The sequence below is a fragment of the Fusarium graminearum genome, chromosome 3 (assembly GCF_000240135.3).
Source record: "Fusarium graminearum PH-1 chromosome 3, whole genome shotgun sequence".
NCBI lineage: Eukaryota > Fungi > Ascomycota > Sordariomycetes > Hypocreales > Nectriaceae > Fusarium > Fusarium graminearum.
The window spans coordinates 126,213-149,141 of record NC_026476.1 but is presented as its reverse complement, the minus strand read 5'-3'; the positions used below and the strand labels follow the sequence as shown (position 1 = coordinate 149,141).

Below are 22,929 nucleotides of genomic sequence, written 5' to 3'. Positions count from 1 at the left end.
ATAATGTTTATTTGGTTATCATCAGATTCATGTTGGCATACATATTGCAATTTGCGAATCAAGACCGTGTCGCTGAACACTTCAAGCAACCTTGGTAATCTTGAAACCACCAGGGAATCGTGTCTGGAAAACGCCTTCTGGATCGTACTTCTTGGCCACCTTTCGAATAAACTCAACATTCTCCGATCCATAAGTTGAGAGAGGGTCCTGGGTAAAGTCGGCGTAATTGAGGTACTCCCACTCCACAGCGGCATCTTCATCAACACTGTACTGCTTCATGGCTTGGCGGAACTTTACCATACGCTCACGCGCAAGCTTCTCTTGCTCAACGCCGTTCATCATGTGCTGCACCTGGAACATAACGGCGTTGTCCTTCTCGCGATCGAGACCGACGACATTACCACCTCTCTCAAGCGAGTGCTTGGAGAAGACAGTGGGCATGGCCTGGAAAATGGCGTGGCAGATAAAGTCTCCATCTGGAGACTGGGCTTTCCAGTCACTGACAAATTGCTTATGGAGTTCAAGAGCCTTATTGTACATGGAAAGCTTGTTCTTGAAGGTGATGGCGAACCAGACATTTCTGACTTGGGTTAGTACCTCTCCCTAGCCACAGGGCGACAACTACTCACCGGTATCCAGCCACGAGTTCGAGCTCAACTGTCATGTTGCGATGGGTATCCTTGCGCAGATTGGAAGTTTCGTATGGGATCTTCCAAAAAGCATCAAGGGCCTTGGGCGCGACAACACCAGTTGTATCCTCATACGAGACCGTGATGCCAATTTTTCCAGCTTGAGGAGTATAACTCCAAAAGGGAATAACAGATCCATCTTGGTAACCCTCGATGTTGTCAGTCCAGTTTTTATAAGCTTCGACGTGGGCATCTGTGGTTTCGGTCGTGTACGTGACGAGGCCACCCCAAAGGAGAGGAGCGTCGAAGGCCTGTAAATCGAAGCGGGTGACGATGCCGAAGTTGGTTGATCCACCTTTGAGAGCTTTCCAAAGATCGGCGTTTTCGGTTTTGTTGGCATTGACGATGCGTCTAGGCAAGTGTCAGTTGGGAACGTTATGGATAACACGTGTAATACTTACCCGTCACCAAGGACAACCTCAAAGTTGACGACTTGGTCACATCCGAAACCATGACGGGCAGTATAAAAAGTGTTGCCACCGCCTGTTAAGAAACCGGCAACGCCGACAGTTGAGGTGCGACCACCGGCAGCAGTGACACCGAAAGGCTCGAGAGCTTCATAAACATCCCGCCAGATTGATCCAGCTTGAACATGAGCAACCTTTGTCTCCTGAGTATACGTGGTCTTGTTCATTAATCCTATACGCGGTCAGATGTTGTTATAAGTAAACAAGAGAAATACACATACCTAGATCGATGGTAACGCCATCGTTAACTGTAGACAATTAGACAAAGTCAAGTTAAACAAGTTCAAAGGGCCGCAACATACTATTGTTAGCTCCCCAGACGGTGTGGCCACCACTGCGCACGGCCAGATTGCAGGTGGTGTCAGGCACTAAAGTCTTGATAATGGTTGAGACATCCTCAGTACCCTCGGGCTGAACGATACAGTAAGGATGTAACTGTGACGATATAGAGAAATAAGAGTCCGTGCGAGTCTTGTATCCGTCACTGCTGGGAGAGTAAACGTGTTTCAAGCCTGCAGCTTCAAGTAAAGCACACTGAACGAGGGATGATTAGGCATTAAGTTCCAATTCAAAACATGACGCGTGTGGCTTACACAGTTGTCTTGCTGCATGGCGGCAACCTCTGTAGCTGAGACGAGGAGCGTTGCAGCCCAACCCAAAACTGATGGAGTACTCGACCTCATATTAACATGGAACGGACGGTATGATCTGATGGTGGTAACGGCAAGAGAGGAAATGATCTGGAGAAAGGAGAAAAGAGCCTGTGCGGAGGGCTTTCTTCTTTTGTGATTGCTCCCTTAGACCGTTTGGTGGACTTTTGAGCCCAGAACCTTGTCGGTTATGAGAAAGGGGAAGGAAAATGGCGCAAAGAAAAGCTCGGTTCTATGCATATTAAGTTATCACGTCACATTTTGACAGGGCAATGTAGTGATATAAACGGATATTCGTAATGATCTAGTTATGCATGCTTGTTCATCCCGGTCCGTGAGTTGTAGATCCCTACCTCTGCGGTAGTGCAGCTCCTGGGGCTGAGTCTGTAGTGTGTTCTTGGAAGACGCGCCAGTACTGCGAGAATTGAGTAAACAAACTGGCTCATAATTACGCTTACAAGTAATCCTGATCAAGCCACCGTCTTACAACTCGTTGAAGAACGAAGCAGGAAGAACTTTTTGTCACTTATTACAAATAATTTCAAGGTAACCTTGGCTTTCAAGGTTCCGACTTGTGGTTCGCAGGCTCGGTTTACCCGCCAACAAAGTTTGCAAGGGTCCTGTACTCAAACAGGGGGAAACCAACAGAACGGCTCTGGATGCTGCAATGCATGAAGTATTTCTGCATGAGATATCGGTGTTCTCAGAGCAAAATGTCTAGAACTACATCATAGCATCAAGATCAATAAACGATATCATGATTAAATTGATACATGATATAATTCCAATTAAGCTTAAATATAAAACAAACGGTTTGCGCTAATATGGATATCAATGTTATCTCAATCGCTTTAGTAATGATTCCAACCCTTGTTATTTCTGTATCGGCAGTTGCGATTGGCAAACCCTAAGTGGAAGAGCTGACGGCAATCTCTGGAGGCCAAGCTACAATCCCTGTCACTATCCCCTACGCTGCCATGTACTTTGTAGTAATGGATTCTCTGTTATCTCCACAAGAACTCCACGTTTCCTCTTCTCTCTTTGGTCTTGTTGGCCTCTTGCGTATCAGATCCAGAGCAGGTAAAGTTGCATTGAAAGACGGGTCGGGCGGCTTGTGAACTCAAACTTAGTATCCGTACCCTGTTGAATATTTTCCGTTCTCCGTTCCCTTTTCTCCTGACACGTCGACTGGGATACACAACATAACAAATAGATTCCATGGTCCCCCTTGTTATATTCGAAGTTTATACTAGCATAGTCTATGGTATGTAAAGCCTTGCTGCCCTTTGTGACCAAAGATCTCGAGTATCTTTATTGTTTTGTTTTTCTTTCTCATGTTGTTTCGCGATATCAAGTAGCCTTGATGGCAGTTTGACAACCGAATACCAGCCTTTCTTATTCCTGAAACCTGACCAGACCATTCTTTCTAATGTCGTTCCCCGTTGTAAATGGTGTCGAGGTAGCAGTTCCACCACCTGCTGGGTACCAGGTCGATTTTAGCAACCCCGAAACGGATGGGTCAATGGTTAGGAATGCCTATTGGATCTTTGGAATGGAGTTTGCGTTTGCGACGGCCTTTTTGGGACAGCGCATGTATACTAATGGTGTGATCTTGCGCAAGTTTATGATTGATGATTGTAAGTTAGTTATGTCTACTGTCTGGAATACAAACTAACGTGGGTTGCAGATCTGATCCTTTTCGCATGGGTAGGCTGGATGAAGTATGCATCTAAGAACGTCTGCTAACTGTCTGATTAGATCCTTTCAATAGCCGCTCAATCATTTCTTCTTGATGCGTATCGACGAAAGCTTCTTGGTGTCCATGCCTGGGAAATGCCCGTTGACAGCAACACTGAATCTGCTCTGGTATGTCTTTAGCCCTTGAGACCAGGAGTTCAACAGCCTGACTAACAGTCTACAGCTTGTTATGTGTACAACTCTGACGTATATTCCTACGACCATTCTATCGAAACTAACGCTTTGCTTCTTCTACTATCGCCTCTCGCCAGCAAGGTGGTATCAATACTCGGTCTACGTTACGGGAATCATCTGCACAACGAGTCTAGTCGGCATTTGGTTCAGCGTTCTCTTCGCCTGTAAACCCATTGCGGCGGGTTGGGACGTGAGACTATCTGTCAATGCTACTTGTATCAACCGTCCTCCCATTTACATAACGCAAGCTGCCTTTGGCTGCATCACAGACGTTATGCTTCTGATATTACCTATTCCAACTGTCGTCGGGCTGCAAATGTCTACGCGACAGAAGCTCGGAGTACTTGGCTTATTTGCCATTGGTTCAATCACCCTCATCACATCCGTCGTTCGACTGGTCTTACTACTGCCAAGTTTATCGAACCCAGACCAGAGTTGGTCCTTGGCAGAAGGTTGCCTGTGGGTGTAAGTTACTCTCTCCGACCTATACTACAATAACTGACTGAGATATTGTAGCATCATCGAAGCCAATCTATTGATCATGTGCGGTTCCCTCCCCACTCTTCGGGTTTTTCTCAAAAACGTCGCACCTCGGGTTCTCGGCGACAAAAGCCAAAGTAAACCAAGCGAACAAAATAGCGCCAGTGCAAGCTTTGGGCTACGAACGTTTGGTGGTTCAAATGGACCGCGGCGAAAGTTTGATACCCTGGTGGAACTGGAGCACGATGTGCATTTCAACAGAACCACCTTGAGGCCTGAAGGGATGGGCAAAACGGACGTGAAAGTCTTGAGTGGGCAGTCAAATGAGTCACTGATGAATCACGGTCCAACTGGGGATAATAATAGTGAGGATGGGATTTTACAGACGCGCACGACAACAGTTCGATATGACTATCCATAGTTTGGATTCAGACATATAATTGCTCTCATCCACAGATCGGTTGAAAGACAGGATATTATTTAATTTTGATACAAATTTTAACACATCTGTGTTTCTGAGACATCGATGAGCAAGTAAAGCTAATGTAGAGAGACAATAGTGCGTACGTATTAGACACTCTTTGACCAAGAATGCTACTTGTCCAATTCTCCACGGATCATCTTATCTATCTTTGCTTCTTACTACGCACTTAATCCAACGGTAGCCATGCGACCTAATTCATGATGATTCAACTCTGACCATACCAAATTACATTGTAGAATATTATTGGAGTCGCCTAGTATCAGAGACCAACAAGTAACCATGTTTCAAAGACGTCTAGACTGCACTACCTTATTCAACTCTGCGCAAATATTATATCTGTACTTGCCAATCGATATCCGGTCCCTTCTAGAATTGGTTATAAAGGTAAAGATGAGTTTGATGCGAAGCTTGCCCATATTGCAAAGCTTCACAGCATCTTACGATACTTGAACGGGCCTGTTGGGAAATACAGTGACGACCTGGTCATTATCGCAGATGGTCATGATGTGCTGGCCCAACTACCTGCCGAGGTTTTAATTAACCAATACTTCGAAATCATGAATCGTCATGGCCGTGTTCTTGCTGATCAGTACGGTCTTTCCATTGTCCAGGCTCATGAACAAGGTCTTCGCAAAAGTCTTCTTTGGGGTGCAGAAAAATACTGCTTTCCGCAAGAACGCGACGAGCCACAGTGCTAGGCCGTTCCAGAATCGTTCCTCCCCACAATGTCTACGGCAAACAAACCCAGGACCGTAGCATGCGCTATGCTGATCCCAGATATCTCAACTCTGGTACTTTGGGTGATCTACGCGACTGTGTCGATGCGGCACTGACCTTGATTGAGGGTACATGGAATGCCACATTCGATCATCGCAACTCGGATCAATTTTGCCTGGGCAAACTATATGCCCGTCAGGAAGTCAACCACGCTATGGCCGTCACTGGTGGTAGTATCCCAAACCTCAAGGGCACGCGAAAGCTTCCACAATTCAGCGAATTTGGTACTGAACAAACGGACTATCACATGGCTGTCGATCATGAATCAGCCTTTACTTGCACTCAATGCGCCAGTGTGGACTGGATGCGCAACATTGCGTTTGACCGCCCTGGACACCGCAGTGTAGTGAAAGGCAACATCTCAAAGAAGAAACACCCTTTCAAGCCTTTCACTATTCGAATGCCTGGTATTCTCGTAAATGCTTTAACCAAGCTATACGATGCTATAGATCATGAACAGCCTACTGAAGAATGGATCAAAAGTGTGAAGCTAGGCACCAACATCGCTACTGGACATATTTATCCTCTCTACCATGGGACCTGCAGAAAGAGCAACTTTATGAGTAGATATATGAATCTCTGGCTGTATCCAATGTCCAGCAGACTGCTGGAAGCTGCTTCAAAGGCACTGGAGGCGAGGGAGCCTTTGATGGGGGACATGGTTGATGGACGTTACTGGGTATCTTCACAGCATTATCCTGATGACGAGGAAGGGCTGCAAGGTCTTGGGGGTATATACACAGACTCTAAAGATAACAAGGAACGGTTCATTCCTCTTACTGAGTTCTGTGCTGGGTACTTAGAAGAGCTAGTACCTAAAATACCTCTCGTGAATACAGACTGATTGTTCTTCAGCTTTCAAGTGAGTCCTTCTTATCAGTAAGTGCACTGCCGTCCTGAAGAGGATTGTGGCTAATTTATGTCCTTCACTATAGCTTTAATTAACATTTTCATTAAAATAGGTATAGGTTACAAAAATTCTTATAGACTTGCCGAAAGCTCCAAAAACCGTGAATCTATCAATCTGAATACTGACCCTCCCAGGCAAAGCCCCTTGGTCCTTCTCCTGTACCTACACCTCCAGGTTCCAGCCAATCGTTTATTGCCTTGGAAGCAGCCTTGGAATCAAAGGAATGGGGCCACCCATAGTCACGGTAAACCTGCCTTATATACTGTACATCAAGGTCTGTTCGCCATTCCACGGATTGGCTATTCACCTCCTCCTCTGAAATCCTCTCACGGCGCTCTGGAACATTCTCTGCCTCAATTGCAACCTTGTCCTCTCCAGGAATCAGCTGTAATCTTTCGTATTGATCCTTGAGCTTTGCAAAGAATTCTTCAACTGGGACAGAAGATAGTGTATCCGCCTTCAGCATGTCCTCGATTATTTCACAATCGTTTACAAGAAGCCATAGTCCGCGACCGTAGCTTTCATAGCCTTCAGCAATGCAGATAACATCGCCAGGATCTTGCTCACTTTCCGATGACCAGAATTCCACGAAATCGTAGATCTCTCTGTGCTTCTCGAAATCGTCGGCGGTCCAAGTGGTAAGGTCCCATAGTTTAGATTTATAGTGGATATGAGATTTGCCTTTGCTGTTGAAGTAAGGTAGATGGCGCAAAACCTCGACAGCGTAGTCGGACTTTGTACCTCCACAAGATTCTGTTGTGATACCTGGCCATCCAGTGGGTGGGGGAATCTTGAGCTCAGATTTGTCGTAGTTTAGGGTTGCCATGAACGAGTAAAAGTCGACAAACAAAGCCCCGAGTTCTTGGGGTGTCAATCGTGGCTCGCCGGAATTTTCATCTGAGTCATAGGATCCATCATCGGATGAGGGTGGCGATGGTAAGCTACCATGATCACACATGTTGGAGGGAGTTTTTGAGTACGAAAGATGTGGAAGGATAAGAGTACGGCAGTAGTTAAGGAAAGAGGTATTTATACCTAGGTAGCGACGAACCCTCTCGCCTCCTCTTCTTGAAGCAACTTCTTGTGGAATTCGCCGAGCCGCTTATTAGGCAGACATGACAGACTAGAAACTAGTCTAACTTAAAAGGTTCATTTACAGGGGGTAAGAGCAAAGAACAAAACCAACGACCAACAACCAAAAACCTGCAACGGAGTGGTGCATTTATTTACATACGGTGCGCGCACGGAAGTACATAGGTAATTACTGGCTGGTCTATGGATTATGCATAATGAAGATCCATTCAATGCCATTTATCTTATCCATATCCAATTGCATACTGCCAACTAGCCACAGTCACATTGTCGAGACATTCAGCTGCGCATAACTGGGACTAGGAGAAGACTCTCATTAATCCCGACCTATCCGGCTGTCGACATTTCCCCGCCGCATGCTCAGCACTTTAAAGATCCCTCTCGGCCCCTCCCCCACAACATCACCATACATCATTCCGGCTAGAGCATAGCATCAGATACCATGCCTGCACTCCGCCCCGTCACAGACGTAAGCTCCAAATGAATCATTAACTCCAATGCGGGGATAGCACCTTTGTTGGCACCTTGCATTAGTATATGATATTAATCCGATGTTCTATTCACTACTATATAAGCAACATCTTAGTTATAAGAGACAGTTCTACAAAGTATCATTTTTCATAACATTTGGCTCTACCTCAAGACTATATTCTCATTCTCAATTAGCTATTAAAAATTCTTAACCCTGCAGCAATGTCGTCCCCAGCTCACATCCTTCCCCTAGGTATTGGACCTGCCGAGCATCGCCAATTCTTCGATGAGCTTGCGAAAATCGTGGGAGATGATAACATCTCGCGTGACGCATCAACAGGCGCTTTAATTGGGCCTCATCAGCAGCACAGCTACGGCGACCCATACGCAGTAGTCAGTGAAGATCAGCACATGCCCAGTGGCGCCGTTCGGCCAGCGTCTGTAGAGGATGTACAGCAGATTCTACGACTCGCAAATCGATTCGGTATGCCTCTGTGGACTATATCCCGAGGTAGGAACCTTGGCTATGGCGGCTCGTCACCTGCTGTGCCAGGAAGTGTGGTCCTCGACTTGCATCGAATGAACCGCGTTATCGAAGTCAGCGAGGCAGATGGGTATGCTATTGTCGAACCGGGCGTCTCTTTCTTTGACCTCTACGAAGAGATCAAACGTCGCGATCTCGCTCTATGGCCATCTTGTGCCGCGATCGGATGGGGGTCTGTCTTGGGCAACACGCTGGAACACGGTTTCGGCTACACTCCTGATGGCGTGCACACAGAGGCGCAGTGCGGCATGGAGGTCGTTCTTCCCAGCGGTGAGCTATTGCGAACTGGAATGGGTGCGATGAATGACAGTCGGCTGTTCCCTCTTTATAAACCGTAAGTTCCGCAATCTGGTATCGCCTCTCTACAACCATGCTGATTACCGTCTAGCGGGTTTGGACCGAGCGTAGATGGCCTTTTCTACCAATCAAATTTGGGTGAGTATTTCCCTTCCCAGTTGAAAGCATGTAGCCGGGATGACAATATTAAATCTTTAATCAGGTGTGGTGACTAAACTCGGCATTCATATCACCCCGGCTCCCGAGGCGTACACCGCTTGTGAGCTGAGCGTGCCAAAGGAAGAAGATCTCACACAGCTTGTAGAGCTTCTGGCCAACCTACAGAGGCGGGGGGTCGTTACCAACCATCCCTCCATTTCCAATGTTTTTCGTCAGGCTATCCTGTGCGAGGACGAAGCCTGTAAAGCAACGCTGGCACCACATTTCGGTCCTAACAAGAAGGTTCCAGAGAGCGTTCTGAACGAGTTGAAATTGAGGTATGGCTGGGGATCTTGGAGGGCAGAGTTCGGTATCCAAGGTGACGCGGATGTGGTACCAGCTTTGGTCGGTTCACTGCGTCGCGCCATTACAAAGATTCCTGGCGCTCAGCTCCAAGTGAGGCACTTTGGCGGTCGCCCAGGCAAGTTTCTTCGAGCAGAAGAAGTGGAAACCAGAGGAATCCCCCATAATGGCGTTCCGACGTTGGAGTCACTATCCCTGATGGACTACCGCCTCGCACCTGGAAGTGGACACACAGACTTTGCCCCAATCATCCCTACCTCGGGTTCGGCATTGCTTGAATGGTACATGGCAGCCAAAGAGATGGTCTCTGAAGCAAAGTTTGACTTCTTCGCCGATTTCCACGCTTATTCTCGATACATCATCCCGATCGTTTTGGTAGTATATGCTCCTGAGGAGAAGGACCGGGTACATGAACTCTGCCAGAAGCTAATCGATGATGCTGTCCGTCGCGGACTAACTACATATCGAACTCACGTTGAGTACATGGATCAGATCAGAAATCACTTCTCATTCAACGGGCATGCCCTTGCAAAGTTTGTTGATAGCTTCAAGACCGCCTTAGATCCTAACAATATTCTATCACCTGGAAAATCAGGAATTAAGGGACCTAAGTAGAAGTCTCTGTAGTAATAATATACACTGCTTTCACTTCTATAAATATTATCAAGAGGCCTGTGATGCTACTGCTCTAATCACTGTTTACGCCCTGCTACATTATTGGTACCTCAGTTAGTTTTATACAACATTTTTTTAATTTTGATTTAGTTAATCTCTGGATATGTATGTTCAAATCCAGTAGATATTAACATAGCTGGTACAATATGAACCTTTTTTATTTTCAGCAGATTTAATATCCAAGATTTATATTGAGTGGAGGCCCGACAGCACGTAGATGCAAGTGATGAGGTTCAAGCAGCTGGCCAAGAGTAAAAACTCAAGTCTGTAATGATAAATCTCATGATTGTATTGGTGGGTTTACTACCTATGCCATGATACTGATCTGACTAGAAGAGCTTGTCTACTATACCCAGGCTTGGTACAGTCACCCTAGAGCTTGTCTCGTTCTCAATCGCCTGCGTAGCTGGTCCTGAATTCAAGCTTCGAGGCGGGATTGGCATGTCATCATGCATGCACCAAATCATCTTCTTCGGCTCGCCCAGCAGTTTCGACAGCTTCACCGCAAACTGTGCTGCCGATCCATCAAACGGTCTCCCGTTCAAGTTCCCCCGCCCAGCAATCGCCTGGATGAGTACGTCTGGCTGTGGCTGCACTGTCTTGAGTATTCCATCATACGCACCCAGATGCCCATTCCACATCAGAGTTTTGCCCTCTCCGAACAGAAAATTGTACATCAGCTGCCCTCCGTCAAAGGGAGACATGCATTTACTTGCTGGGCCACTGATCCATTCTGCGAAAGAGCGCATTCCCTCGTCCATATCTTCACGCGGCATGTGGTCGCCAATCTTGAGAAGGCCATGTTTCATCATGAATGTGATATCAAGTGAGCAGGCATACTGGCTTGCTCCCCCAATGTACTCCTTGCCTGTATCCATGATCTCTGGCAAGTCAGCAGGTGAGCTACCTGGCAACAGGCAGTGCAGTGAAGGCCACACTTGAACGGAAGCCGCCGCCAACTTATTGTCTGGACGAGCAGGTGCTCCTGGTGGCCCATGAGCGACGTCGACTTCTCCACGAGCCGCGGCTTGACGACACTCTGTAGTGAAAAGAGGAATACGCTCGCCACCAGCTACCGGAATCAACTGGTCCTCGGGCACTCCAGCTGACCGAAGGATGTTGATGGCTTCACCGTTGGCGATAACGTGCGCCCCAGTTTTGATTGCTATCTTGTCAGCGCCGGGGAGGCTGTTTGAGAGACAGATCGTGAGTCGACTTTGTGTGTGAAGTAAATTTGTAGATAATGGTGCGGCACTTACTGGTCAAAATGTGCGTGGGAAATGAAAATGTAATCAGCCTCGGTCACATCGTCGATAGCCAACGCTTTGGGCATGACATCTGGGCGGTCTAGCCATGTGTCTAAGAAGATGACGAGACCGTTGGTCTTGATGCGAAAGGTGGTGAGACCGAACCATTCAATTGTTGCATCCATTGTTGAAAGTTTTGTTGTAAAAGATCAAATTGCGATGAGCGTGTTTGAATGAAAATCTGATTTATCTACTGCATAGGTACATTAATATAGACAGTCTAGAGGAGACTCGAGAGTCGCGACCAAGCACGGGCAACTCCACACTGGAGGACCGACTTGTTTCCCTTGCTTGGAGATATCGTGGGGTACTCCGATGTGGGGATGTGGTCAAATGCAATCCAGTAGAGCGACTCAGTCATATGCATTGTTGGTCGTAGTATCCGCACGTGTGCGCCATGACACTTCCACGCAAGCTCGCGCTCCGATAAAACAAACGCGAGGCATACATACGAAGGTTCCACATACGGACGCCTCCGCATTGCGGGGTTGGTCCGATGTGGTGATTCCACACAACTACTCTCTACTAGAGCAAGACAGATCAGGGATTTATCCAGAGTAGCGTCATTTGTGTATATTATTGATATGTTTGAATAGGTTCAATATATTTAACGTGACAAGACTAAATTAATAGTTATTCATCAATGCTTAATTGTTTCTGCTCTGGTTACATGTCTTGAAACACACAGTCTTATCACATTCATAACCTCAATCAATATTCTTTGAATCAAGTCAAATAACTCCCATCTATTCATATTTGTACACAATTCCGAGAAAACCACATCATCTACCATGACTGAGTCAAAATATCAACCTCAAGAGGAGAACAAACGCAAGATACGAGTCGCAATCATTGGGGCAGGTCTTTCTGGACTTGCCGTGGCCAATGGCTTGCTCAAGGACCCAGCTGGCAGATTCGACGTTCAGATCTATGAACGAGACACAGTTGCATTCGACTCCGAGCGTGGCGGCTATCAGCTTCGCCTTAGCCGTAGCGGCCTAAATGCTCTCAAGACAGTATCCGGCCCTGACGCTTGGTCCTCGATCCGCGAGGTCTGGTCGGAAGATCACGACACAGCGCCTACGGTTGTTGATCCTGCTACATTCGAGACTCTGCTACGCCTAGCTGCACACAGGTGGTACCCGAAGAGTCGGGCCGTGCCCAGGCTCGGACTGCGCCGTGCTTTCCTACAGCCCATGCTCATCCAAAACCGCGTTCACTTCAATCACACCTTTGAGCGCTTTGAACTCTTACCGGGTGACCAAGGTGGCGTGCGTCTTCACTTCGATGGCCAGGACTCACAAGATGCCGACATCCTGATTGCGGCAGACGGTAGTGGCAGCAGGGTTAACCGGCAAGTCGGTATTAATAACAAGATCAAGCTACAGCACCAATTTCTTGTTCAATCTCGTGGCACTGTTTCCCAAGCTATCCGCGATAAGCTACCTGATTCCCTTGTCAAACACGGCCCGGTTCTACTCATGGGTGGCAAGAACGTTTCTGGATACGTGTCTATTTATAAGGATACGGATGGTCTTGATGCCGGCCAAGAAGCGTCATCCACTTTGTTCTGGGCACTCATGATATCCAGACCTCATGGGGAAGCTTTGCTAGCGAAAGCAGGCAATGATCCCCAGAAGATTGTCCCTCACCTTGTAGACTACATACGAAGCGACCTAGGCTACGGTGAACCCTTGGCTTTCATGGTGCAGTCAGCAACCGACTCAATTCGGACGGGTCTTTTGACGAGCTCCTTCAGGCCTGAGAAGGATTGGCGAGATGGCATTGACAAGAACTCACGAATCATCCTTCTAGGCGATGCCGTGCATCCCATGCCTCCAACTCGAGGCATGGGTGCAAACCAGGCACTGACCGATGCCAGTTGTCTTGTCAATCTTTTTTATAAAACCGCTTTCAATAAGTGTTTGCCTGCTGATAAAGAGCTTGCCGCTTTAGTACGGACATTTGAGGAAGAGATGTTTGAGCGGACATTTAGCATGGTCAAATCCAGCGAGGCTCTGATTGCGCTGGACGCCAGGACGGTAACAGGAAGGATGATTCTAGCCTCTGTCGGAATGATGATGACGGTGGTGGGATGGTTCTATTCATTTTTGAAGGTTATTGGCTTGAAGTCTGAGCAGAAGCTGGACTGGCTGACGCAAGACAATTGATGTTGACAAGAGGTTGGTATACATATTAGTTAAGCAAGTTTTTCAAGACGTTTCTGGCATCCAAGTCTTGGAAATAGTGGTATATTGCGATACATGACAATTAATTTCCGCCAGTTAATCAAAAGGTTACTCATATATCTCAGCCAACTTTCTTATAGCCCTCCAAACGTCTTGTCTGTCAAAGGATACCCTCTAGCTTGCGACTCAAGAAGATTCGACATTGACTTGGCCATCCTCGAGATAGAAGACCCCCTTGCCATGATTCGCGAGCCTTCTTTATATAAACGGAGTATGCTACCTTCAGTATGCAGGAAACCTACACCGGTGACGTGAAGTCGTTTATGACTTCTCACCTGTAACCAGTCGTTCAAAGTGTGTCCATCAACGACTTGGCCGAGTCGAATGATGTCCATGTTGCGTGATATGTCGCCACCCTCAAGTCCAGCGAAACTATCACCTTGCTTCTCAATAATATCCACGTACAGCACCATATATAGTACACAGACTAGGGCGCCCATTACATCAAGCACTGTTGCCGGCTTAGTGGTGCGAAAGTGTTGATAGGTCTGTGCTGCGTAGTACAAGCAGTGCCTAGCTCTACCGACATCCTGCGGTATGATGTTTAAAAGTTGAGACCGAGCGTTGCTTTGGCCTACGTCCGTCGTTTGCCATTTATGATAAGAAAAGAGCAGCGATAATGGAGTGAATGAGAGAATAGTAAGAACTCGTGAAAGGAAAGCAAAGTCGTTCTGGCTGCCAGGATGCGTTTCATGTAATGCTTGAGAGCATCCTGCGTGCGACAATGCATCAAAAGCATTCTTGGAAATTGTTGTCACCATACCCATAGCTAGGCTAGGTTGACGAGTAGTAGTGCCAATAGAGTCAAGACCCATAGCTCGAAGGAAATCGCCTTCAGCGGCTTGCTGTATTGAAGCCGAGCACAATATTAAAGACTTGGTTAGCTGCTCCAGACTATCATGAGCTACATGGCCAAGACCAACACGTGCGAGTAAGGGACAAAGCGTAGATGAAGGCTGCGGTGTTGGAAGAAGGTGCCACTGCTCGTAATTGGATGACCAGTACGAATTAGCGGTGGGTAACGGTATCTGCAGTTCAGTAGTCGAGAGCAGAGGTGGAAGCATAAGAAATGTCGCGTATAGACACTCGGTGACTCGTTGTGTAAGCTGAGGTCCCAGGGAAAACTTATCAAGTATGACTTACTATAGGTAAAGTGAACGATGCGCCGTTTGGCCTCGGCTTGTATCCACTGCAGCCATGCGTCGTTCGCGTCTTCCGTGGATGTATGCGTGTGCATTAAGGTGCCCTCTCGAGATAGCAATAGACGACAAAGGGTAATGAGGATGTTTCGGTAAAACTGCAACTCAACTGTAACGGCCCACTCGCCCGAAAGCCAAAGACTTTGCTGGAACAACAAGTGGGATTGTGCAGAAATCAAGAGGTCAACGCTCGTTAATTCCCGGAGCTGCATCGTACAAGATACCGTATTAGCTTAATCATTCCAAGATAGCGCAATGGTGGTGCCTCACATCTCTTTTCAGCATATGCTGGAGAACTCGTTGCAAGAGTAAGAAATGATCTTGATGGCGAGGTGCTAGGGAGTACCGACTGCCAAGACTCACGATACTTAGAATCAGCTGCCAATTCTCGGGTGAGGCCTGAAATGTGGGAACGTGCAAAAAGGGCATCTGCGGATGGAAATGCTCAAAGTACAATTGCATATAGGTATTAAGGTGTCTCAAACAGGGGAAGTTGGCGTCAAGCCCTTGGGCCTCATTCTGAGGCAGTCCAGCTTCTTTGATGGCTTGGATCATGTGTTTTCGCGTTGCTGAGGTCAGAGGCGATACATGAGGAATGTTTTCTGCAATCAGGACGTCTTGTTCTTCTGCTGTCAGATTATTTAGTTCAGTCAAGGCCTCGACATCCTCAACAGTCTCTATCTGTGTTGCTTCAGCACCGAAACTACCCTGCTGGTATCCAAAGTTGAAATCGGGTGATGTCCCAGCTTCGAGTGAAGGGATATGCGCGAATGGTAGTAGGAATTGGGTAGAGGTTAAAAGGGCGTCCCATGTAGAGGAGTCTGGCTCAAGCCAAGATGGCAGGGGAGTCAAAGGTTGCAAGGGCTGGGAAGACGACGACGAAGGGAGGGTAACAGATGTGTCATCACTAGTAACAGGCTGTGTATGGACCAAAGTCTCGTCATTGCCAGGATTGGGTTGGTATAAGCAGCGACGACCTTTGCTTGCACATTTAGTACAAGGTGCCGGGCTGCGACCATCGCAGCGTTGTTTTGCTCTGGCACAAGCTTGACACGCACGATATAGTTGGTGACGTGAAAAACGAGGATTATCTTGTTCCCATGCCTCGAGGGCTGCGGTGCCATGTGTGCCGATATGGCGTCTCAGAGTATCCCTTGATCTTTGAGTCAGCCACAATCGCCGAAGTGCCGCATTTCTGGGGAAATGAATGGGTGAATACCTCCGCGAGAAGGCTGTCTTGCAGACACTGCACGTGTAAGAGCGACGGCCGGAGTGTCGGTCCAGATGTCGGCTCAGGTGCTCGCGCCGACGGAAAGTCTGGCTGCATTCGGGGCACGTCAACGATGCCAACGACGCGTCACGGACGCCATTTATAGCGCTATCGCTATCGATATCAACATCGGCATTACTACCTTGGTTGAGGGTTGCGGAGGCGCGCGATTGCATGTTGAGTGAGGGATGTAGCCAAGTGTGAGATTACTATGTGTCTATCTCTGTGGAGAAGTAGGGAAGAGACCGACCACCGCAACCTTTCAGACATGTATTTCTACCTATATCCAAACCAACGTTCTTAGTAGACTAGCCTAGACTAGTGCAGCGACCGCCATAAGAACCTTGCCAGGCACTCCAGCGACAAGGGCTTAACCAGAAATAGTGCATCGATCATTTCCTAAAACAGATACACACTTCATCTCATTACGTAGCATCAGAACAAACCGTAACTGCCGGCAGAAGTACGCGGACATTTTACCCGCGACTTGATGTGGAGGTGGAGATGGCCCGAGATGCGTCGGACGCTCCCCACAACACGAATTGCATCCATGAGCACCCTATAAAAAATGATACGACGAAGCAGTAAAACACGATAACGGTCTACATTGTGAGTATCTAATTATCGATAAGTACAAGTATTTGGCATGGACTATTCTCAAGTAACCATGGACTATTCCCGAGTAGTCATTGACTATTTCCAAAAGATTATTAACTACCCTCCATCTCAATTGGCCTGCCTCATTACCGTCATCATCGCTATTGCAACATTTCAAATTCTTAGGGCTGTATACAGGCTACACTTTCATCCTCTTTCAAAATTCCCAGGGCCACGCTCTGCCGCCATCAGCCGCCAATGGCAGGCAAAGATAGTCCGAAAAGGCTTTCCTGAAAAGGATTACGAAAAGCTTCATAAAGAATTTGGTATGTACACTACATCGCAGGCAATCAACTTACTGCTGCTTACCGAACCGATAAACAGGCACAAAAGTGTTACGCATTGGACCGAATCACCTTCACATCTCAGATCCAAGTGTGTACAAGGTCATCTACAGTCAGGTCAATGCTTTCCCAAAGGAGCCACTTTTCTATAACAGCTTTGAATCCCGTCACACTGTCTTCAGCGAGACAGATGTCCAATTGCACAAAGAGAGACGCAAGTTGCTTAACCCCCTCTTTTCCAAAGCAGGAGTCCAGAAATTGGAACCGCTCATTTTGGAAAAGATACAAGAGACCAAAGAAAAGATCAAACGTATCTCCAAGGATGGATCAATCAATGTGTGGCCTGCCTTGAGGTGAGACCATCTACTCCATCATTTACCTTAGTAATACTAGTTCAACCCCAACTCAGATGCATGACAATCGACATTGTCTCGGAATTCTTGTTTGGCAGTTGCATCAATATGATCAATGAGCATCCAACCTCGTTCGAATCGGAATATCTCAAAGCTATGAGCCTTGCCTCAGAACTGCCTTTCGAAAGATACTACAGCACCATGCAAAGAGTCGTGGCAAAGCTTGTTCCTCTTTCTATCGCTGCAAATTTCAACCCAGTTCTGAGGCAGACCGAAAAATTGGTTGGAATAATAATCGACTCGTACGATACCTACAAACGCCGAACGACCCGTTCCCGCTTCCCTGTCATTTTTGACAAACTCGAGTCGTTATCTGCCGATTTGCAAAAGGCTGAGGCCATTAATACTTTTATTGCTGGCTCCGACACGACCGCCTTCACGCTAACTACAGCGCTGTTCCACATCTTACACACACCAGAGGTCGAGAAGACATTGACGGAAACCGTGGATCAGTTGTTTGGAGAATCTCACGACATCCCATCACTCATCCAACTAGAGCAGGTCAAATATCTAGTAAGTAGTCCTAGTCTTCGATCAGACGGCAAAAGGACTTCGCCGCTCATATGTTTCTAGCGTGCCTGTGTCAACGAGGCTCTCCGACTCGGAATGGGGGTACCTGGTACTCTCCCTCGTATCGTTCCAAAACAAGCCCAGCCTTTTGTTGTAGAAGGCAAAGTGATTCCTCCAGGTGTACGTTCTAGTACGATTGTATTTCTACGGCTTCATACTGACACAAGTAGACACTGGTTGGTATGTCGGCGTATACCATGAACACCGATCCCCAGATTTGGGGTCAGGATGCCAAATCCTTCAACCCAGCCCGTTGGCTTGGTCCCGACTCAAAGGAGCTTGAGAAACAATTATGCACTTTCAGCAAAGGCGCTCGCCAGTGCATCGGAATGAAGTATGTGACAAACCCAGACCAGACGTGGAGAACTTAAATGACTAACCTATAAAGCCTCGCATATGCGGAGATCACCATGACCCTAGCACACTTCTTCCACTACTTCAAGATGGAGTTGAAGACAAAGGAGTTACTTGCCGAAGATAGATTTGTTCACGATGTAGTCGGACCAGGTATCTTTGTAGATTTCAAGCTACGGTGATATTTCAAGAGGAAACCAAAAACCCGACATCGAAGGTATGGAACTATCATGAGCGGTACATAATGGAAAGACGCAAAATGGCGACAAATAGTCAGATGCCGACTACTTTATGCAACACAGACAGACCAGAGAGTATTTTTCATAGCAATCTCAGTTAGATCATAGATCTGAAGTAAATGCATCAGCACTGGTTTTGTTAGTAGTTATATAAGTAGTGACTCGGGTACAGTCGGCTATTTATAACGGGTCTTCATTCTCCAAAACGGTAATGTCTGTTACCCAGTAGATAATCTTTATGTGTTCTTTTGTTTCTGGGCATGTGGGTACCAACACTTCTCAATGAAAGGTCACCTCTCGAGACTTCAAGTTCCCTTCACCCCTTCTTGTCACCACTGTCATCTGTAGTTTCTATTTATTAAACATTGGCGCACTTGAAAGAGTCACACAACAAGAATGGCTCCGCTGTCAGAAAACAGCTACTCTCCAGCAGAAATTGCCGCGATTCTTCTGGACTTTTATTTATTCTTGACTATAATTTATTACGATGCCCAGTACCTCAAACTCCCCTCAGCAGAAGGCTGGACCGACATGGAACCCTTGTTAGAAAGTCTTGGGAGCTCCGACATGGTCGGCCAAGTCATAAAACGCATTCCTTACTTCGACAACGACTGCAAAGCTTTCATCCACTACAAGTCTCGACTGGTGGACTATCCAACCCTGCCTCAAAGCTGTTTTAAACGTGTCATGTGGGGGAGAGTATCGAGCTCAGATGAGATATATTCAGAGCGGCGACAGATCATAATCGACATGCGTGATGTCTTTCCACTAGCTACTGGTCGCGAAGCCTGGGGCAAATATATCTGGTTGAATGTGAGAGATGGGGAAATTACTGTAGAGGAGCGACTCATGCATGACCTCCTGCAAGTCGACCTGAAAGTATTTTTCGATGGGGTAAAGCAAGACTACATCGCGCTAAAGCTCATACCCTGTCGCAGAAGGATTACTATCGAAGCTGACAAAATTGAGGAACGGCTTGGCGAGGAGGTTATAACGGAGGAAGAGGTGATTGCACAGGATGGGGCATGGGGTACAGCCCTTGACATACACTATACCAGGCAGCTCTATCGAGCATTTGGATGGCCTCTCGCATTTCGGAAATATGAAGCTTTCGATGCAGTGGACCGGCTCATGGACAAGCTTGGAGAACATCGGAACGAATGGGAGCCCACGGAGGAGGATTGGGATGATGACGATCATTGGTGTTAATATGTCTTTATCGATCGATGTACTTTGTGGTAGATCTAGCGTCTAGGTATACGTATACCTTTATTGGTTATGCCTTGGAGTGGAGAGAATCATTCTCCCAAAATCCACAACTGTTCAATGTTGGTGTTACTTGTTTTGTGCTTTGCAAGTCATCAGTCCTGATCCTCGTCTTGGTGGCATTGTCGCTTGTTGCGAATGGTTTCATTTGGTGGACACGATTCTGTTCTTCGATCTTGACGTCTGGTTATAAGTGCAGTTCTTCACATCATCTCTCCATGTTTGCCTTTTCGCAAAGGGTAGTGACTTTTTTCCCCCCTCCGGCCTCGCTCGACGCTCGCTGAGTCCCACGGGCGGCGATTGTGGCAGGCTATTAGTTTATGAGTTTCAAAAAGTCAATTGTGTGTTAGCTATTCTATCCTTGAGTCTTGTCACGGCCGTTAGCGAACAGATGCTGGTTATTGATAATTTCTGGCAAAAGTTTTTCAGGAGAAGGTATGATTATCATTCGTCAAGCGGCAGCTCGCGGGGGTTTTGTTGGACAGCCTTCTTTTATATGTCTCGAAAGGTAATCGAGGACTCCATAGCAGGCATTGTTTTGCCAATAGAAGACAAAATGGTGGGGAAAATATAAACTGTGGATTCCAAATCTTTCAATCTTAGTACTTATATTTCCAATCATGCGTTGTAGTTTGTTAAACCATAAGTAGTATGACCTCGATAATCCCTATAATACAAATGGACGTAAGACTTGGCGCACTGAAGCTCTATGGTTTCTTCGACACAACTTATCTCTAGCTGTTTCCCCTGAATATTCTGTTCGCAGTTATTCATGTCTAGGGTAGCAATATACTGCAGTATCTGATTGGTTAAGTTATTGTTTCACTATTCAGACGAATTAAATCGCGCACAACTCAGTTCTACAATCCACTACCATTCTTCAAGGCTGAAAGTAACCGGCAGAATACCTATGGCACAGGCAATTGTTTCCATCCGCCGCTACAACACCATCACCATCCCCTCCAAATGCATGTGCTCCTTAAGTTTTAGTAGCTGCATTTTTCTTCTAAATATCACGACCACTCTTACCAGCACAAAATATACTGTCGATATGTTATTGAATTCGGGCACGCGACCCTTTCAACTCCCGCGAGTCCTCGTCCTCCTCGTCCAAATCCAACTCCTGCCGCTCTCCTCAAAGACAAGTTCGCAGAATTTAATAGCATTGCAAGCGTCACAGAATCAACATCGCTAATCTCAACCAAAGAAAGATATATCTTTTCATCTCAATAAGATGCAGGCAATTATGCCGATAATAAAATAATAGCTAATATACATAAACGAAGTTTGGGTTATCCCTGTCTGTCATTGTCTCCATGGTTTCGACCTCGTCAAGTTCACCGATATCGCGTGATACCCGTCCCTTCCTGTTTCGGACACCATAGAGAATTCTAGTCAGAATCGTCACGACTACTGAGCCACCACAAACACAGAATACTGTGACCTTGGCCGGAAGAAAGCTTGGTGCATCCTTGGCCTGGAAAGTTTGGGGTCCAATAATATTGGCGATGGAAAAGCCGACGGCGATGATAGCGTTGGTCGTGACCTTTTTGGTATAGCCTTGGATATTGGCACCGACGAGTGCGTATATCAGCGCAAGCGGTGCCACGTCAAAATTGATCAGGTAAATGCCAACTAGGGAGCTAGCCTGACTGCTCGAGTTGAAAGACATCAAGCCAGCTCCAATGAGAGTCGGGACCATGAGGAGACAAAGTCCCAACCACCTCTGAAACCCATAGAGGATAGCGAATGTGCTAAGGAGCGTTGCGCTTACTGATACTACGCCTGCAGGCATGTTCAGCAAGGCGGCCTGTTTGGAATCATATCCGAATCCTCTGATCAAGGTAGCCGAGAAAGTCGTGATGATACCCGAGGGTATGACAATGAGGATAGTGTTGAGGAACAGTAGCCACACCTGTAGATCCTTCAGAGCATCCCAGATACCAGAAGGACGAAAAACCTTGGCGCAGTGTCCACCCTGGTCGGCAGCCAACGCTTCTTGAAGAACAAGCTGCTCATGCTCAGTCAAGAATTTGGCATCCTTGATGCTGGAAGGCATCCAGAAAATGACAACAAGACCGACCAGAACGTTGAAAAGACCCACTGACACAAACATGATACGCCAGCCTTGGAAGCTGCCTGTTCTACTACCATGCTGAGCTGCGTATGAGATGAGCCCGCCAACGGTCTGCCCAATTCCAAGACCACAGTACCATATACCAGTTCTAGGAGTTGCTTGTTTTCTGGTGTACCATTGAGAAGTTATCATTATGAGAGAAGGGGAAATGACTGCTTCGAACATGCCGAGCAAGGTTCTTGCCGCTGTCATACCCGGGAAATTGACTGCTGCAGCTGAGCAGCAGATGACTGTTCCCCAAAGCACCACATTGATTCCAAGGACTTTACTAACGGGGAATTTCTGGATCAAGACTCCTTGTGGAAACTCGGCCACTGCGAATCCAATAAAAAAAGCTGTTGCCATCCACGAAAAGTCGTTTCCCTTGAAGTTGAGCGTTTCTGAGAGGCCCATGATGTTCGCATAGTTTATCAGAACCTTGTCGAGGAACTGGAGAAAATAGCAAACCAGCATGAGTGGTACAAGATGATAGTCGACTTTGCGAGTAATTGGCTTTAGTGACGCTTCACCGGCTATATCTGTCACTGAGCCTTTGGCGACGGAAGCGGGGCGAGTGTTCGATTGAGTCTTCTCCATGTCGCTAGGAGCCATCTTGAATTCTCGGGGGGGAGTTTCTTAGGTTGTCCAATTTGTGCTGTTGAGTACAGGTTAGATGGATCATGACGACGTGAGGCAGAGCAGAAGATGACGCTTGTCGAGATAAACTTACCTGGAGTGTAAATCAAGCACTTTCTCGACAGTAGTTGTGACGATTCAATTACTCAGATTGTGAAAGACTCTATAATCCGTGATGTAGAAGCGATGCCAAGGCTGAGTCGAAGCATTGAGGTGAGAGCTTAAAGCGACATTGAGGCGATTTAAGTACTTGGTATCTACTATGCAAACTTGGATACTCAAACAACTGAGCGTCAAGAAGCTCTTTTGATAAGTTGATAAGTTGTGAGAGCTTTTGGCAATTCCCCTCGGTCGAGACCTGCAAAGAATCTGGAGTAGATACGGCGGCGAACTTTGTCTT

The 22,929-nt window shown here is 46.9% G+C and overlaps 10 protein-coding genes across 10 annotated transcripts; 5 read left to right on the top strand and 5 right to left on the bottom strand.

The window, feature by feature from the left end:
* Positions 1-15: 15 nt before the first annotated feature.
* FGSG_04732 (uncharacterized protein) lies at positions 16-1,876 on the bottom strand. The gene is made up of 6 exons (XM_011324870.1): positions 1,750-1,876; positions 1,459-1,690; positions 1,378-1,404; positions 1,091-1,328; positions 630-1,040; positions 16-580 (listed from the first exon to the last, which is right to left on the bottom strand). Exons 1-6 carry the CDS (start codon positions 1,837-1,839, stop codon positions 82-84), a joined length of 1,497 nt encoding a protein of 498 aa, XP_011323172.1. The 5' UTR covers positions 1,840-1,876; the 3' UTR covers positions 16-81.
* Positions 1,877-3,117: 1,241 nt separating this feature from the next.
* Positions 3,118-4,639, top strand: FGSG_04731 (uncharacterized protein; the record flags this gene model as incomplete). Its single annotated transcript, XM_011324869.1, has 5 exons — positions 3,118-3,443; positions 3,494-3,513; positions 3,565-3,672; positions 3,728-4,203; positions 4,255-4,639. The coding sequence occupies exons 1-5, from the start codon at positions 3,236-3,238 to the stop codon at positions 4,637-4,639; spliced, it is 1,197 nt and encodes a 398-aa protein (XP_011323171.1). The 5' UTR covers positions 3,118-3,235.
* A 1,769-nt stretch (positions 4,640-6,408) lies between these two features.
* FGSG_04729 (uncharacterized protein) lies at positions 6,409-7,215 on the bottom strand (the record flags this gene model as incomplete). The annotated part of the gene is made up of 2 exons (XM_011324868.1): positions 6,409-6,414; positions 6,556-7,215. The coding sequence occupies 2 exons, from the start codon at positions 7,213-7,215 to the stop codon at positions 6,409-6,411; spliced, it is 666 nt and encodes a 221-aa protein (XP_011323170.1).
* A 959-nt stretch (positions 7,216-8,174) lies between these two features.
* Positions 8,175-9,909, top strand: FGSG_04728 (uncharacterized protein; the record flags this gene model as incomplete). Its single annotated transcript, XM_011324867.1, has 3 exons — positions 8,175-8,830; positions 8,885-8,931; positions 8,996-9,909. The coding sequence occupies 3 exons, from the start codon at positions 8,175-8,177 to the stop codon at positions 9,907-9,909; spliced, it is 1,617 nt and encodes a 538-aa protein (XP_011323169.1).
* A 389-nt stretch (positions 9,910-10,298) lies between these two features.
* On the bottom strand, positions 10,299-11,401 carry FGSG_04727 (uncharacterized protein; the record flags this gene model as incomplete). The annotated part of the gene is made up of 2 exons (XM_011324866.1): positions 10,299-11,157; positions 11,229-11,401. 2 exons carry the CDS (start codon positions 11,399-11,401, stop codon positions 10,299-10,301), a joined length of 1,032 nt encoding a protein of 343 aa, XP_011323168.1.
* A 666-nt stretch (positions 11,402-12,067) lies between these two features.
* FGSG_04726 (uncharacterized protein) lies at positions 12,068-13,447 on the top strand (the record flags this gene model as incomplete). The annotated part of the gene is made up of 1 exon (XM_011324865.1): positions 12,068-13,447. One exon carries the CDS (start codon positions 12,068-12,070, stop codon positions 13,445-13,447), a length of 1,380 nt encoding a protein of 459 aa, XP_011323167.1.
* A 178-nt stretch (positions 13,448-13,625) lies between these two features.
* FGSG_04725 (uncharacterized protein) lies at positions 13,626-15,848 on the bottom strand (the record flags this gene model as incomplete). Its single annotated transcript, XM_011324864.1, has 5 exons — positions 13,626-13,721; positions 13,801-14,429; positions 14,669-14,930; positions 15,088-15,642; positions 15,783-15,848. 5 exons carry the CDS (start codon positions 15,846-15,848, stop codon positions 13,626-13,628), a joined length of 1,608 nt encoding a protein of 535 aa, XP_011323166.1.
* Positions 15,849-16,661: 813 nt separating this feature from the next.
* On the top strand, positions 16,662-18,454 carry FGSG_12599 (uncharacterized protein; the record flags this gene model as incomplete). Its single annotated transcript, XM_011324863.1, has 6 exons — positions 16,662-16,917; positions 16,976-17,288; positions 17,345-17,861; positions 17,922-18,098; positions 18,134-18,252; positions 18,307-18,454. The coding sequence occupies 6 exons, from the start codon at positions 16,662-16,664 to the stop codon at positions 18,452-18,454; spliced, it is 1,530 nt and encodes a 509-aa protein (XP_011323165.1).
* A 453-nt stretch (positions 18,455-18,907) lies between these two features.
* On the top strand, positions 18,908-19,720 carry FGSG_12598 (uncharacterized protein; the record flags this gene model as incomplete). The annotated part of the gene is made up of 1 exon (XM_011324862.1): positions 18,908-19,720. The coding sequence occupies one exon, from the start codon at positions 18,908-18,910 to the stop codon at positions 19,718-19,720; it is 813 nt and encodes a 270-aa protein (XP_011323164.1).
* Positions 19,721-21,044: 1,324 nt separating this feature from the next.
* On the bottom strand, positions 21,045-22,505 carry FGSG_04723 (uncharacterized protein; the record flags this gene model as incomplete). The annotated part of the gene is made up of 1 exon (XM_011324861.1): positions 21,045-22,505. One exon carries the CDS (start codon positions 22,503-22,505, stop codon positions 21,045-21,047), a length of 1,461 nt encoding a protein of 486 aa, XP_011323163.1.
* Positions 22,506-22,929: the final 424 nt, after the last annotated feature.

What these genes read in the sequence shown, in the direction of transcription:
- FGSG_04732 (XM_011324870.1), bottom strand. Translation starts at nt 1,839, where the DNA reads ATGAGGTCGAGTACTCCATCAGTTTTGGGTTGGGCTGCAACGCTCCTC. An exon ending in CCATGCAGCAAGACAACTGT is followed by an intron (nt 1,691 to 1,749) that starts GTAAGCCACACG and finishes TCCCTCGTTCAG; the next exon opens with TGTGCTTTACTTGAAGCTGC. An exon ending in GAACTCGTGGCTGGATACCG is followed by an intron (nt 581 to 629) that starts GTGAGTAGTTGT and finishes AACCCAAGTCAG; the next exon opens with AAATGTCTGGTTCGCCATCA.